We start from the raw sequence: 13,400 nt of genomic DNA, 5'->3' as shown, positions 1-13,400 counted from the left end.
TGTTGTTTAATTCTTCTGTAGAATAAAAATCCACTCTTCACAAGAAAAAAACAAGTTCTTCATAAGACTTCTTCTTTGTCTTCTTCTTTATCGTGTAGGTATGAACACCACGCCATCATCATCATCATCATCATCACCAGAAGAAGAAGAAGCGCTGCTTTTTGAACGACAAACGCTCTCGGTTTTAAAGAGAGAGCTGGAAAGTTTACCTTCTTCTTCCTCTTCCTCCTCTTTATTAAAGAATAACACGAATGGGAATGATGCGAACAACAACAACAGAAAGGTATGAATGAGATAATTTGTTGTTGTTGTTGTTTATATATAGTATTCTCATTATCTGACTTTTGATTTCGCTCTCTTCCTCGTCATCGTCGACGTTCATTAGGTGTACAAACAAAGAGGGAACGTCTATTATCTCGTCACGAAGGAGGAGGTGTTGAGAGAAACCGAGAAGAAAATGGTAAGAATAACGGAGAGAGTTTAGGTCGTCTTTTGAGTGAACTCTCTTCTCTCTCTTCGAGCTTTATATATAAGCCGAGGATGATGACCAATATGGTTGAAGAACAAAAACAAAAACAACAACGTTTTCGAGAAACGATTCAAAGACAACGCGAGAAACTTCCGATTTACGCGTCCAAAGATGAACTCGTCGCGCACATCGAACAGAACGAGACGGTTATTATTCTCGGCGAAACCGGGTCCGGGAAGACGACGCAAATACCGCAGTTTGTGTACGAACGGATGATGACGATGAAAAAGGAGAATAAGAACAACAACACGGAATTTGAGTCAAATTTTCCTCCTAGAAAAGAAAAAGGAACGATGGTTGCCGTGACGCAACCGAGACGGGTCGCCGCAGTATCCGTGGCGAAACGAGTGAGTCAAGAAATAGGCGACGGAGGGAAGTTGGGCGATTTGGTCGGGTACGGCATTCGTTTCGACGACTGTTCGAGCGAGCAAACGAGGATCAAATTTTTCACGGACGGGATGTTATTAAGAGAGGCGTTGAATGATCCACTCTTGTCGAGATATGGGGCAATTTTAGTCGACGAGGCGCACGAGAGAACGTTGCAGACGGATTTCTTGTTAGGAACGCTGAAAGCGATTCAAGAAAAACGGAGGATGAATATACTCGAGAAAGACGACGACAACGATAACAACAACAACAACAACAAAAGAAAGAAAAGAAAGAAGAGACCACCTCCACCTCCGCTGAAGCTGATAATTATGTCCGCAACGCTCGACGCGTCTTCGTTCTCTGATTTCTTTGATGCGTGTCCAATCATATACATCAAAGGCAGAACGTTCCCGGTGGAAACGTATTATTTGAAGGAACCTGAGGAAGACTACATCGATGCCGCGTTGTGTTCGGTGATGCAAATAAATGAGGACGAAAAAGATATCAAAGGTGATGTTCTCGTCTTTCTCACCGGACAAGAGGAAATTGAAAGTTTAGGGAAACTGCTCACCCAAAGAGGGAAGGATACGTATCCGCAACTCAACGTCGTTCTTCTCTTCGCAGCTATGCCTGCGGAGGAACAGATGAAAGTCTTCGAAGAAACACCCAAAGGTACGCGTAAAATTGTTTTAGCGACGAATATCGCGGAAACTTCGCTCACAATTCCCGGCATTCGATACGTCGTTGATACTGGTTTGACGAAAATGCGCACTTTCAAAGCGAAATCTGGCGTAGAAGAGCTGAAAGTTGTCCCAATTGCGCGTTCGCAAGCGACCCAGAGGTGCGGCAGAGCCGGAAGAGAAGCGCCTGGGAAGTGCTATCGGCTGTATACGGAAGATACGATGTTTTCGTTGGCTGAACAGGTTGTCCCAGAACTCCTTCGAACGAACTTAGCTGGTGTCGTTTTGATGCTCAAAGCCATGGGAGTAAACGACGTGTTGACTTTTCCTTTCATCGACAAACCGAGCACGGAAGGCTTGTTGAGAAGTTTAGAACTTCTGTATTCACTCGGCGCGTTGGATGACAAAGGTGAGTTGAATAAGATAGGAAGACAAATGAGCAAGTTTCCGTTAGAACCGATGGCGTGTAAATGCATCATCGAGAGTCGAAATCAAAAGTGCACAGAGGAGATTGTCGCAATTTTAGCCATGTTGAGCACGGAAAATGTGTTTGTGGGGAGAACTATTCAAGTGGCGAAGCACAAGACGGGAGACCACATGACGCTATTGAATTTATACGCGGATTATTCAAAAGTCTCTCGAAATGGGAAGAAAAAATGGTGTAATAGCCACGGAGTTTCGTTTCGAGCAATGAATAAAGCGGAGAAGATCAAAGAGCAGTTGAGTCGAAGCATAGGGCACATCGAAGATTGGGACGAGGATGAGGAGAAGGACGAAGAACGAGAAGGCGAAGAGAAAGAAGAAAAGCAGGAAAAAGAAAACAAGTCTGTGCGAATACGCAAAGCACTCACGGCTGGTTTCTTCATGAATGCGGCAAAAAAGGAGTCAATTTCCGATGGCAGTGGCGGCGGCAGTAACAGTATGTTTGTGACTCTGATTGGCGGGAACAGACTTTTCGTGCACCCAAGTTCGACCACGTTTCACAAGTTTTCTTCGAGAGAGACAGCCAAAGAAGCGGTTGGGATCTCTTCCTCCTACATCATCTTCAACGAGTTGATACGAACGAATAAATTGTACGCGAGAGACGTTTCAGTCATAGAAGGCGAGTGGCTGACTGAATTTGGTTCACGAGTGTTCGGTACTCAACGATAGATGTTCTGCGCTTGTCTGAATAGGAGTAGTTTTATGAAATAGGTAGAGAATAATTCAGCGAACCCACATAAAGAGAGCTTTTTCTTTCTTTTTCCTTTTTTTCTTCTTTCCTAAATCCAAAATTCTTTTTTTTTATTCTTTTCCCCATTGTCCCGAAAACAGCACATTTAAGGAAAAACTACGGATTCCCCTGTTTTCAATTTTTATATTGAACTATTACGCACGCATGAATACATCTTAATACGGGAAATTATTCGTATGAAAATTAATTCAATATTTTATTAATTCTTCTTTTCATCATTAATGTATATATTCCTATTAAATCATATTATATTGGATTGATATGGGTCCAGTTAAATATATACATCTATTAACATTCCAACGAATCCAATAAAAATAATGTTACCCTCATTTCGATATTTAAATATCGATTTTATTTTTATTTTTCTCGAAATAAAAACCATTTAAATACATTTTACAGATAAATCCCGAGAAATAATCGTATTGATTAATATTTAGCGTACGAATAAAAATATCAAGTAATACGAAGCAAGAATAAATGGGGTAATCGAGGAACCGATGGTAGAATTTCCAATTCAAAAAAACAAATCAGTCTCTCTAGTGAAAATCCGGAGACAATGCACCCAAACGTGCGCGTAAAACTCGGTTTGAACGATTAAAACGAGACATAGACACTGCTAGTAGTCTATTGCAGGCTTAATGCGGGAGTTTCGCGCGTTCAGCCGAATCCGAAAAAAAAAAGTTGTCATGCTCTCATGCAAAAGGAGGAAGGAGACGGGAGGAAACGGCAGGGAAGAAATCGCCACAAAAAGAGTATAAAAAAAGGATGAAAGGAGAAGAAGAAGACGAGGACGGCCGGCCGCCAAACGTCACCGGGTCCATCACCTTCACTCCGAGTGCGCCTTCTTCTTCTTCTTCTTTAAATCAGCAGAGCGCAAAGAAAAAAGAACGGAAGACGATGGCTTTTTCCTCTTCTCAACAAATTTCAATCGCCGTTTCCGCGTGTACGCTCGTCTTGGCTATACTCTTCGATCAAATAGGAAAGAGAAGGAGGAGGAATAGACTAAAGAATGATCAAAAGAAGAAAGTTAAAGATTGTGGAGCGTTCGTGGAGATCGTAGACATCCCGTGTCCTCCGCCGCCGGAGAAACACGTCGTTCGGAAATTGGCCAATTTGAAGTTTGTCCTGAAAGATATCTTTGAAGTGAGTGGGAGAAAGGGTGAGAACGATTCGTCGTGCGGGTTCGGGTCGCCAAAGTGGAAAGAGTTTATGAAAGAAAAGAGGGAAAATAGCAATAGCAACGGAAACAACGCCGGCGTGCACAGAGTGAAAAACGCAGCCATAATGGATATGTTGTTGAAAAACGGCGCTTCCTTGGTCGGCATCACCCACATGGACGAGCTCGCCTACTCCATCGACGGCCAAAATGAACACTATGGAACGCCAATAAATCCAGCTGCCGATAAGAGATTACCGGGTGGTTCGTCCTCAGGATCGGCAGTCGCTGTTGCATCGAGACTGAGAGACTGCGATTTTGGCATTGGAACTGACAGCGCGGGTTCCGTGCGCGTGCCGGCGGCATATTGCGGCGTGTATGGCTTTCGCCCGTCCCACGGGATGGTTTCCACGAAGGGATGTCAAGATTTTGCCAAGACGTTCGATACCGTCGGATGGTTTGCCAAAGGCTCAAAAACATTGAAAGATGTCGGTGACGTCCTGTTAAAGCCCGCGGACGATGAAAAATACGGCATCAAAGAACCGAAGCAGTTTGCCATCCTTACGGATTTGATGAAACTGGCTGATCCGCAAGGTTCAGCGGCAGTAGCTAGTGCTTTGAAAGCGTTCGGATATGACGATAGATACGCGGGCAAGGTTTCAAAATTAGATTTAGGCGAACGATTGAAAATGTTATGTCCGAGTTTACGAACAGATACGAGTGGTAAGACGGGTTTAGAGTTGATCAGGGACAAGATGCACGCCACGATGGGTTTTGAAATTCACGAAGCTTTGAAAGAATTTCTCGCCTTTCTTGAAAAACAGGATGGCAGCGATCAAGCTACTGCTACTGCTACTGCTACCATCTCGAACAAGACGACGACGACGACGACGACGAGTGGTTTAGGAAAATTCACCGCGCAACGGATCGAAAATGCAAAGAAAATAACCGAGCAGGATTACGAAAACTTGATGAAAGTGAGAGGTGAAATCCGAGAAGTTATGGATCAAATCATGGATAACGGAACGGTTTTGATCTTCCCAACCGTCCCGGGCGTCGCTCCAATGCGTGAAGGACGCTCGGAAGAAGAAGTTCAAGCGTGGAGGATGAAAACATTCCAGTTTTTAGCGATAGCCTCCTTTTGTGGATTGCCCCAAGTCGCCATTCCTTTGCGGTATCCCGACGCGGAAGGACCGCACTCGGTTTCCCTCCTCGGAGGATTCCAAACCGATAAGATGCTTCTCGAGTGCGCTTTTAGATATTCAGCGCAAATGCAGGAGCACTTCCCGAATTACGTGATCACGGAAATGATGAAAAGCAATCCGGCTCCGAAAGTCCCGGGCGAAGAGGAGAAAGTGAATGGAAACAAAGCGTTTGCGGAAGGCAAATACGAAGACGCGATATCGTGGTACGACAAAGCGCTCGAAAAGAAAAAGTTACCGGCATATTACGCTAACAGAGCTTTAGTGTATCTGAAAATGGGCAAAATGGAAGAAGTCGAGAAGGATTGCACAGAAGCGTTGGAGATGGACGGTAAATACGTAAAGGCGTACTTGCGAAGGGCGAAAGCGAGAATGATATTAGGCAGCTTTTTAGAAGCCGCGATGGATTACGAGGAAGCTTTAAGGTTAGAGCCGACCAACAGAGAGGCGAGGAGCGAGATGGCGAACATGCAAAAGCACTTAGAAAGTGGGGCCATGGACGCGTCCATGCCGAAAGACGATTTGGAAATAGCTAGAAGTTTCATTTAATACTAATGCAAGAAGTTTTGTTAAATACAAACATGTCACACAAATAAATAAAGATGTAATAATTTTATAATTTTCGTCTCAAAGTCTCGACCTGAGAGCTGATCCGTATTTCCCGCTCAATACCTTTCCTTTTGTTCCTACTATGGTCGTTCCTGGAGGCACGTCGTGGACCAACACCGCGCTCGAGCCAATTTTACAATCATCCGCTACTTTTACGTTTCCTAATATGCTCGCGTTACTACCAACCACGACGCGTTTGCCTAACTTTGGATGCCTATCGCCTCTAGTTTTCCCAGTCCCACCTAACGTGACCCCGTGAAATAACGTGCACCCGTCCCCGATGACGGCAGTTTCCCCGACCACGATACTCGTCGCGTGGTCAATCATCACCCCGCGACCAAACATCGCGGCGGGATGTAAGTCCATCCCAAACGTCTCCGACACTAACGATTGCATGTAGCACGCTAACGGTTTTCTCCCGTGTCCCCACAACCAATGACTCACTCTTTGCGTCTGTAACCCGTGGAACCCTTTATAAAAGAGAAAGCAGTGCGTCGGGTTTGGACACGCCGGGTCTCGTTCCACGCACGCGCGAATATCCGTAGCCGCACAATAGGAGATTACTGGTTCCTTTTGCATGGCTTCGAACATCAACTCTTGCCATTGTCCGGCTAATACTTGCGCGTTGGCGATTTTTGAGCTCAACACGTACGATAACGACTTCTCGAACGTCGGTTGGTTCAATATTTTGCTATAAATCAGTCCTCCCAAAAGAGGTTCTTGGGAAACCAATTCGCGCGCGCCGTCTTTGATATCATTCCACAGGGTATCCACAAATTCCCGTTTCTCTTCGTCCGTTCGTTCGTATTCGTCCTTCTGTCTCGATGACGACGACGGGGTTTCTTCTCGGTTTCGGTATAAACTGTCCTCTCTCTCCATCCTTTTTTACATATGTTATCAGAGATATCTAAACTCTTGTTTAACAAACAACAACAAACGCGCCAAATGCAACTCTCTCTCTCTCTCTCTCTCTCCTTCCGTGCGATCGTTCAGTGTGGAAATTCCTCCCTTCTGCAGAAGCAGCACAGCGGCAGAATGATGAGAGTTGTTGTCGTCGTCGTCGACGTCGTCGGCCGAGTAGTGCGTGCGGCGCGTGAGGCGGCGAAAAGAAAAGTGCAGAATTTTTTCCTTCTTTTTTTCCAAAACGAAGTGAACTTTATCCACTTTTCACTTTTCCCCTTTAAAATAGAGAACATCTTTTCGGAGGAGCGGAAACGATGACAACAACACCGACGATGATGCAAAAAGCGATGTTTGGCACGGCCTCCGCGCGAACGACGTCTTCCTCTTCTACTTCTTCTTCTTCTTCTTCTTCGAGGAAGGTGACGACGAAAAAGATGACGATGATGATGATGACGGCGAAGAAGACGACACCCTCATCATCATCATCAAAAAACAGACGACGACAAAACCGAACCGCCGCGGCGGCAGACAGTGGGAACAAGAACATCTCCGACGTGGCTGCCTTAGATGGATTAATCAACCAGCTTTTGAACGCGCACGGAGAGAGCGACGATGTGTTGCAAAAAGTGTGCATAGAAAACATCATGGCGTTTGACCAACAGATGTGGTTACGAATGGCCTCGAGAATCGATAACGTCAACACGGACGAAGAGAAAGACGCGATTGCAGACGTCATGTCGAAGTGCATGAAAATTATCGAAGCGACGTTGAAGAAGGCGGAAGAGACGATCGATCGGTCCTCGGAACAGTTGCAACGCATAATATCCGCGGCGGCGGATCAAACGACCATGGAGTTTGACGTGCCGCTGAAATCAGACGCGTTGAGACGCATGGAAGCGGAAATTAAGAATTGCACGGTCGATGAAGGCATGTTGAACACGACGTACGCGTGGATTCGAAAGTCGGACGAGGATAAAATGGACGGAATGGTGCACATTTTGCAAAAGTTTTTACAAGTGTACGCCGCCGGGGAGTTGAACAAGAATAAGGCTCCGTTAGACGAGTTGTTGGGGTGTTCAAACACGGACGACTGGCCCGTGGTGTTTCAAAAGTTAGTCAACGAAGGTTACGGGGAAGTCGCGTTTACAAAAGAACTTCAACAAAGGATGGAAGAGGTCGTTTTGGGATTGACGAATGGCAGCTACGCGCAAAGAGTGCAGGCCGAATATTTGAAGGAAGTGGAAGAGCGTTCCAAGGAGTATTTCAAGCAAGTTTAATATTTCAAGGCTCCGTTTAGACTATATGATACACTATTAAGCATCTTGTGCGCGTGTTTACAATAACGTGGAAACGGTTTTTATTCTAATGCGTTCGTTTTCTAAAACTATTCTTTGTCTTCGTCTTCTTCTTTGGAAAATTTCCGTCCTTCGAGCTGTAAAAGCAGCGAGTTCACCATTACGCCGATGGAGCTCACGCCCATCACAGCACCTGCAACGCTCGGAGTGAGTGCGAGTCCGTAGGCAGGTAAAAGTGCACCGGCTGCGATGGGAATACCCACGATGTTATAGCCGAACGCCCACGCCAAATTTTGTTTGATTTTACCAAACGTCTTCGCGGATAAATCGATGGCGTCTACGACTTGCGGTAACCGATTCCCGAGAAGAACAATCGATGCAACTTCGGAAGCAGCGCCTACGCCAGAAGCCATCGCTATGCCGACATTTGCTGCGGCTAACGCAGCAGTATCATTGATTCCATCACCAACCATAGCGACGCATTTACCAGATTTTTGTAAATTTTCGACAAACTCAGCTTTTTGTTCTGGGCGGACGTTTCCGTAGACATTCTTGGGATCAATGCCAATTGATTTTGCAATCGCATCGGCGGTTTCTTGACGATCCCCGGATAGAATGATGATTTCAAAGTTCTTGTTCTTTGACTTTCGAAGTCGTTCGATTGTCATTTTGGCGTTTGATCTGAGTTTATCGCGAATCTCAAAAACTCCAGCCATTTTACCGTCAACGGAAACGCACACCGTGGTTGATCCGTTTTCGTTCGAACGTTTGAAAGCATCTTCGAGTTCAGGTGGGAACGCAGACGATTTTAACGACGATTCGACAAACTCTTTAGTACCGATGACTATCTTCTTCCCATTTACGGTTCCAAAAGCACCCAATCCCGGCTCTTGTTTGAAAGAATCCTCCGCGCACTCGTACGTTTTGTTGCCGTTCTGTGATGCTCTTTTATTCACCGCAACCGCTAACGGGTGCGTCGAATTTCGCTCTACCGCAGCAGCGAGGGATAAAACTTCATCCTCGCTCGTCAAATTTGACGTCGTGAGTTTTTCAACCGTTGGTTTACCCACAGTGAGGGTTCCGGTTTTATCAAAAACGATGACGTCCAAGTCGTTTGCTCTTTCTAAAACATCTCCACCTCGAATCAAAAGACCATTGCGCGCACCTAACGCCGTTCCGACTAAAACTGCAGTCGGAGTAGCGAGTCCTAAAGCACATGGACAGGCAACGACTAGCACGGAAGCCGCTAGTTGCGCTGCAATCAGTACTGGGGCGTTCACAGTTGCCGCAGACGCTCCCAACGCTGCCGCAACTGACGGGAAAATTTTCGTTCCAATTGTAGACCAAAACGCAAACGTTGCCGCAGATGTTGCCATGACTCCGTACGTGAAAACACCAGAGATATCATCGGCAAGTCTTTGAACAGGAGCTTGTCTATTTTGAGCGGATTCAACCATGCGCACAATGCCAGCGACTGTAGTCTCGGACCCAGACTTTGATACTTCAACCGTTAGGACGCCGTCACAATTAATCGTTCCGGCAGATACTAGATCGCCTTTCCTCTTGGCCTTGGGGATGGGTTCACCAGTAAGCGCGGCTTCATCGACAGAGGATGTACCATTCACGATGACTCCATCGACTGGAATTTTGTCCCCGGGTAAGATTAAAATTTTATCAGTTGGTTTGATCGCCTCCACGGATATCATTTTCGAAAGCGGAGATTTCGAAGAAGAGGACGACTCTGAGACCAGTAATCGACAGGTAGAAGGTACTAAATTCATCAAATCGCTCATATCGCTCGAGGCTTTTAACTTTGCCCGGTCTTCTACGGCTCGACCGAGAAGAACAAACGCCAACAACATGACCGGCTCTTCGAAGAATGTCGGCCACATAAGTTTTGGAACTAACGCTGCCACCGAGGACATTCCAAAAGAAGCGATCGCACCCATGCTGACCAAAGAATTCATGTTCGGCCCTCCTCTTCTAAATGCGTTGAAACCATCTGTCAAAATATCGCGTCCAGGTCCAACCATCGCAAAGAGCGATAATGCTACATGCGTTTGCGTTTTACACAAAAATCCAAGAGAGTGGATCTTCAAATAGTGCGCGGCGTGTCCTAAAATACACACAGATGCTAAACCCCACGCCAAAGCAACTTTCTTCGTCGACTCTCGTATGCGTTTGATGCGTTCTTCTCGCTTCTCTTTCGCTCTTTGCATGCCTTGATCGTATTCACCGCTAGATTCGTCCGAGGAGGAATTATCTCTCAACGTCGTAGGGAAACCAGACGCCGTGACTAATTCGGCGAGTTTATCGCCTTCGATTTTTGCTTTATTCTTGATTGATGCGATCATTATCTGTACGCCTACGTCTCCGCTTACAACTTCCACCGATGCTGCAGCCGAAGACGACGAGGAAGAATCAGGCGCATTTCTTACTCCTGCGCTTCTCGCCTCCTGCAAATCCTTCTCATCCAGTCTCACCGCAATTCTCACCACGGCGCTTTCGTTCGCTAAGTTTACGTTTGCGCTTTGCACAGACGCGACGTTTTCTAAAACTTTTCTCACGTTTGCCGCGCATCCACCGCAGTGCATCCCTCTCACGTCCAACACCAGCACTTCCGGATATTCTTGCAAAGCCGTGCCTCTTCCTCCTCCTCCCGACGACGACGACGACGACTCTAAGATTTTCCCATACATATCCGTAAAATCCGTGCTATTCCCTCCGCCTCCGCCGCCTCCACCACCGCCGCCTCCCGCGTTTGGTTTCACAAAGTTCCTCCCGCCACCACCGCCTAAAGTCGCCGCGCACAAAGCCCCACTCGAGGCGACCAATCCTCCCACCCCTAAAGCTCTCTTCATTGGCGAGTTGAAGAACAACTTTGCATTCGTAGAGTCTCGTCTGGATTTCGCGTCGTCGCACTTGTCGCACTTGGCGCACCGAGTTGGCATCAATCCTTTCATCCGTTGTTGATATTTTCCTCCCGTCGATGTCCTCGAATGCGCGTTGGTGGTGGTTAATATTCTCGTCGTCGTTTTTGTTCTTGTCCTCGTGGTGGATAATTCATCACCAAACTTTGAAGAGGAGGAGGAGGAGGAGGAGGAGGAAGAAGAACACGTTGATGACGTTCTTCGACGACGATGATGCGGATCTCCGTTCTTTCGCCTCCTCGTTCTCTCCTTAAGCGATGAAGGAAACGACGACGAAGGAGACGACGACGAAGAAACGACGATCATGATGCGCGCGTGTCGTCTGTGTGGAGAAGCAAAACGCTTCTCTTTTTCTGAGGAGGATTGAATTGATGAATTTCCCCGCATGCGGAATAAAAAAGAGAACAACAACACACACATGCATGATGGCGGCGGAAAGAAGAGAGTCGTCGGTGGAAATGATCCGAATCCTTCCTCGGAAAGGAGAAGGAGAAGAGGAAGAGTTATTCGACGCGGAGAAAGAGTTAGGGAGAGACGTGAAATCTGTGTTTAAGATGCTCGACGACGACGGAGGAAAAGAGAAAAGTAATAAATTCGTCACCGCGGAGGAACTGGAACGTTTGAGGAAAGAGAGAGGGGGAAAAGAAGAGGAATCAGAGAAAGAACCGGTGAAACCCCTGTGGCAAATTCTCCAAGAGCAAAGAGATGTGAAAGAGGAAAAGTTTCAGGAAGGGTGGAAAACGATGAAGGAAGGGAAGAACCGGCCGTTGGAGGAGGACGAGATTGAGTTCTTGGACGAAGTGGAAGAGCAGAAGAGAGAGAACGAGAAAAGAAAGCGAGAGGAGGAGAAGGAGCTGAGCAAACAGTTTAAACTGGCGAAAGCGAGAAGTCACGCACTGAATTCCAAAACCGCTACCGCCATGGAGGAGAGCGAGGAGAAAAAGAAGAGAGAGAGTGGTGGGAGAGATGATGGTGTGGGTGTCGACGACGACGACGGCGACTTTGCGGCGAAGAAAGCGAAGAACACGAATAACGCGAAGAAGAAACTTCTCAAAGTGGCAAAGAAGAAGACGACCAACCCACAACCAGTGAGAGCTGAGAAAGAAGTAGAAAACAACAACAATAACAAGCCTTCGTTAGGACTTTTAGGCGACAAGTCTTCGTTAGGACTTTTAGGCGGCTATAGCAGCAGTAGCGAATAGAATTACATTTTATTTAGATTTTATTATTAGTCTTCCCAACCGTCTTCGTCGATTTCTTCCAGCGCGTCCATCAACGCGTTTCTGTAATACTCCTCCTCTCGCGCCGAACGTCGCATTTTGATCGCCGAGAATAGCACGCATCCGTTCTCTTCCTCCGTGAACGAACACATCGCGCCATTTGCAGCGAATAGAGCTTTGATGGTGTTTTGTAAACGAGCGTCAACGCCTTTCGCGGAGCCGCAACATTCAGACTCTCGAGACATCAAATCGCAAATTTCCTCCACAAAGTCGCTCATTTTTGTCGCCTCGCTGTGGATTAGTTCTTCTAAATCTTCACATATCCAAATTGTGGGCGTTTCCTCGCGGAAACCTTCTTTCCTCAGCGCGTCTTCGAGGTACGTTTTCTTATCCAAACTCTTCCTCTCGACATTCATAAAATCGAAATCGACTCGTCTCAGCGAGCTCCCTCTGGTCACTTTCGCGTTCATCAACTTCATCCTCGGCGTTAAATACTCGTTGCACTCTTTCGGTTGCACGTCAAAAATCGCCGTGCCTCTGGGCCAATCCCGTATCCTCAGCGTTCTCGTGTCTAAACCGAGGAAGGAGATGTTTACTATTTGTCGTGCGATGCCCATGGTTTCCGAGCCCGGAGGCTCTCGTTTCCGCATCAACGTAAACATTCTGCTCAGAACGAGCGCGTCCAAGGCGAATGACGTGGCTAAAAGTGATGACGAAGAAGAAACTTTTCTTTTGTCTTCTTCTTCTTTGTCTTCTTCTTCTGTTTGGTTTCCTGTTGACCAACTCGACGCTTCCACCAAAGTTCTCGCGTACTCGTCCAACCTCGTCATCACGTTCTCTCCCTCCTTTTCCTCCTCCTCCTCTGATTTCTTCCTCATCAACGAACGCATCGCTCGTTGCACGACTTCTTCTTCCTCCAAACTTCTACTACTACTACTACTACTACTACTACACATCGTCAATCGCCGCCGCTCAAAGGTGGTCCTTAAACTTCTTCGCGACAAAAACGATGATGACGATGATGATATCGGGATGGAAGCAGTAGTCGTTGTTTTTGCAAACCCAATCGTCGTTCTCGTTGACGTCGTCATCATCATCTTCACGCTGTAAGGGAGAGAGTCCTCCTCTCTTCCCAAACACAAAAGAAAGAAACCAACGCGAAGGAAAAAAGCGAGAGAGACGAGCACTTTGTATGGTGCGAAACCAACAACGAAAGAGAAAAGCTCGAAAGAGACAAAAAAAGAAAATTTAGGTCTCGAGTGTTCACTCACAA

At 46.6% G+C, this 13,400-nt stretch overlaps 7 protein-coding genes across 7 annotated transcripts; 4 read left to right on the top strand and 3 right to left on the bottom strand.

Annotated features, from left to right (window-relative positions):
• Nucleotides 1-552: 552 nt before the first annotated feature.
• Nucleotides 553-2,730, top strand: Bathy13g01020 (predicted protein; the record flags this gene model as incomplete). The annotated part of the gene is made up of 1 exon (XM_007509470.1): nt 553-2,730. The coding sequence occupies one exon, from the start codon at nt 553-555 to the stop codon at nt 2,728-2,730; it is 2,178 nt and encodes a 725-aa protein (XP_007509532.1).
• Nucleotides 2,731-3,709: 979 nt separating this feature from the next.
• Bathy13g01010 (amidase) lies at nt 3,710-5,719 on the top strand (the record flags this gene model as incomplete). The annotated part of the gene is made up of 1 exon (XM_007509317.1): nt 3,710-5,719. The coding sequence occupies one exon, from the start codon at nt 3,710-3,712 to the stop codon at nt 5,717-5,719; it is 2,010 nt and encodes a 669-aa protein (XP_007509379.1).
• Nucleotides 5,720-5,797: 78 nt separating this feature from the next.
• On the bottom strand, nt 5,798-6,658 carry Bathy13g01000 (serine O-acetyltransferase; the record flags this gene model as incomplete). Its single annotated transcript, XM_007509466.1, has 1 exon — nt 5,798-6,658. The coding sequence occupies one exon, from the start codon at nt 6,656-6,658 to the stop codon at nt 5,798-5,800; it is 861 nt and encodes a 286-aa protein (XP_007509528.1).
• Nucleotides 6,659-7,131: 473 nt separating this feature from the next.
• Bathy13g00990 (predicted protein) lies at nt 7,132-7,959 on the top strand (the record flags this gene model as incomplete). Its single annotated transcript, XM_007509483.1, has 1 exon — nt 7,132-7,959. The coding sequence occupies one exon, from the start codon at nt 7,132-7,134 to the stop codon at nt 7,957-7,959; it is 828 nt and encodes a 275-aa protein (XP_007509545.1).
• Nucleotides 7,960-8,066: 107 nt separating this feature from the next.
• Bathy13g00980 (copper-translocating P-type ATPase) lies at nt 8,067-10,838 on the bottom strand (the record flags this gene model as incomplete). The annotated part of the gene is made up of 1 exon (XM_007509464.1): nt 8,067-10,838. The coding sequence occupies one exon, from the start codon at nt 10,836-10,838 to the stop codon at nt 8,067-8,069; it is 2,772 nt and encodes a 923-aa protein (XP_007509526.1).
• Nucleotides 10,839-11,332: 494 nt separating this feature from the next.
• Nucleotides 11,333-12,074, top strand: Bathy13g00970 (predicted protein; the record flags this gene model as incomplete). The annotated part of the gene is made up of 2 exons (XM_007509465.1): nt 11,333-11,995; nt 12,057-12,074. 2 exons carry the CDS (start codon nt 11,333-11,335, stop codon nt 12,072-12,074), a joined length of 681 nt encoding a protein of 226 aa, XP_007509527.1.
• Nucleotides 12,075-12,135: 61 nt separating this feature from the next.
• Nucleotides 12,136-13,083, bottom strand: Bathy13g00960 (predicted protein; the record flags this gene model as incomplete). The annotated part of the gene is made up of 1 exon (XM_007509309.1): nt 12,136-13,083. One exon carries the CDS (start codon nt 13,081-13,083, stop codon nt 12,136-12,138), a length of 948 nt encoding a protein of 315 aa, XP_007509371.1.
• Nucleotides 13,084-13,400: the final 317 nt, after the last annotated feature.

Source organism: Bathycoccus prasinos (genome assembly GCF_002220235.1).
Source record: "Bathycoccus prasinos genomic : Chromosome_13".
NCBI classification, from domain to species: Eukaryota; Viridiplantae; Chlorophyta; class Mamiellophyceae; order Mamiellales; family Bathycoccaceae; genus Bathycoccus; species Bathycoccus prasinos.
The sequence above is the reverse complement of the archived record's forward strand: the minus strand, read 5'-3'. Positions and strand labels throughout refer to the sequence as shown.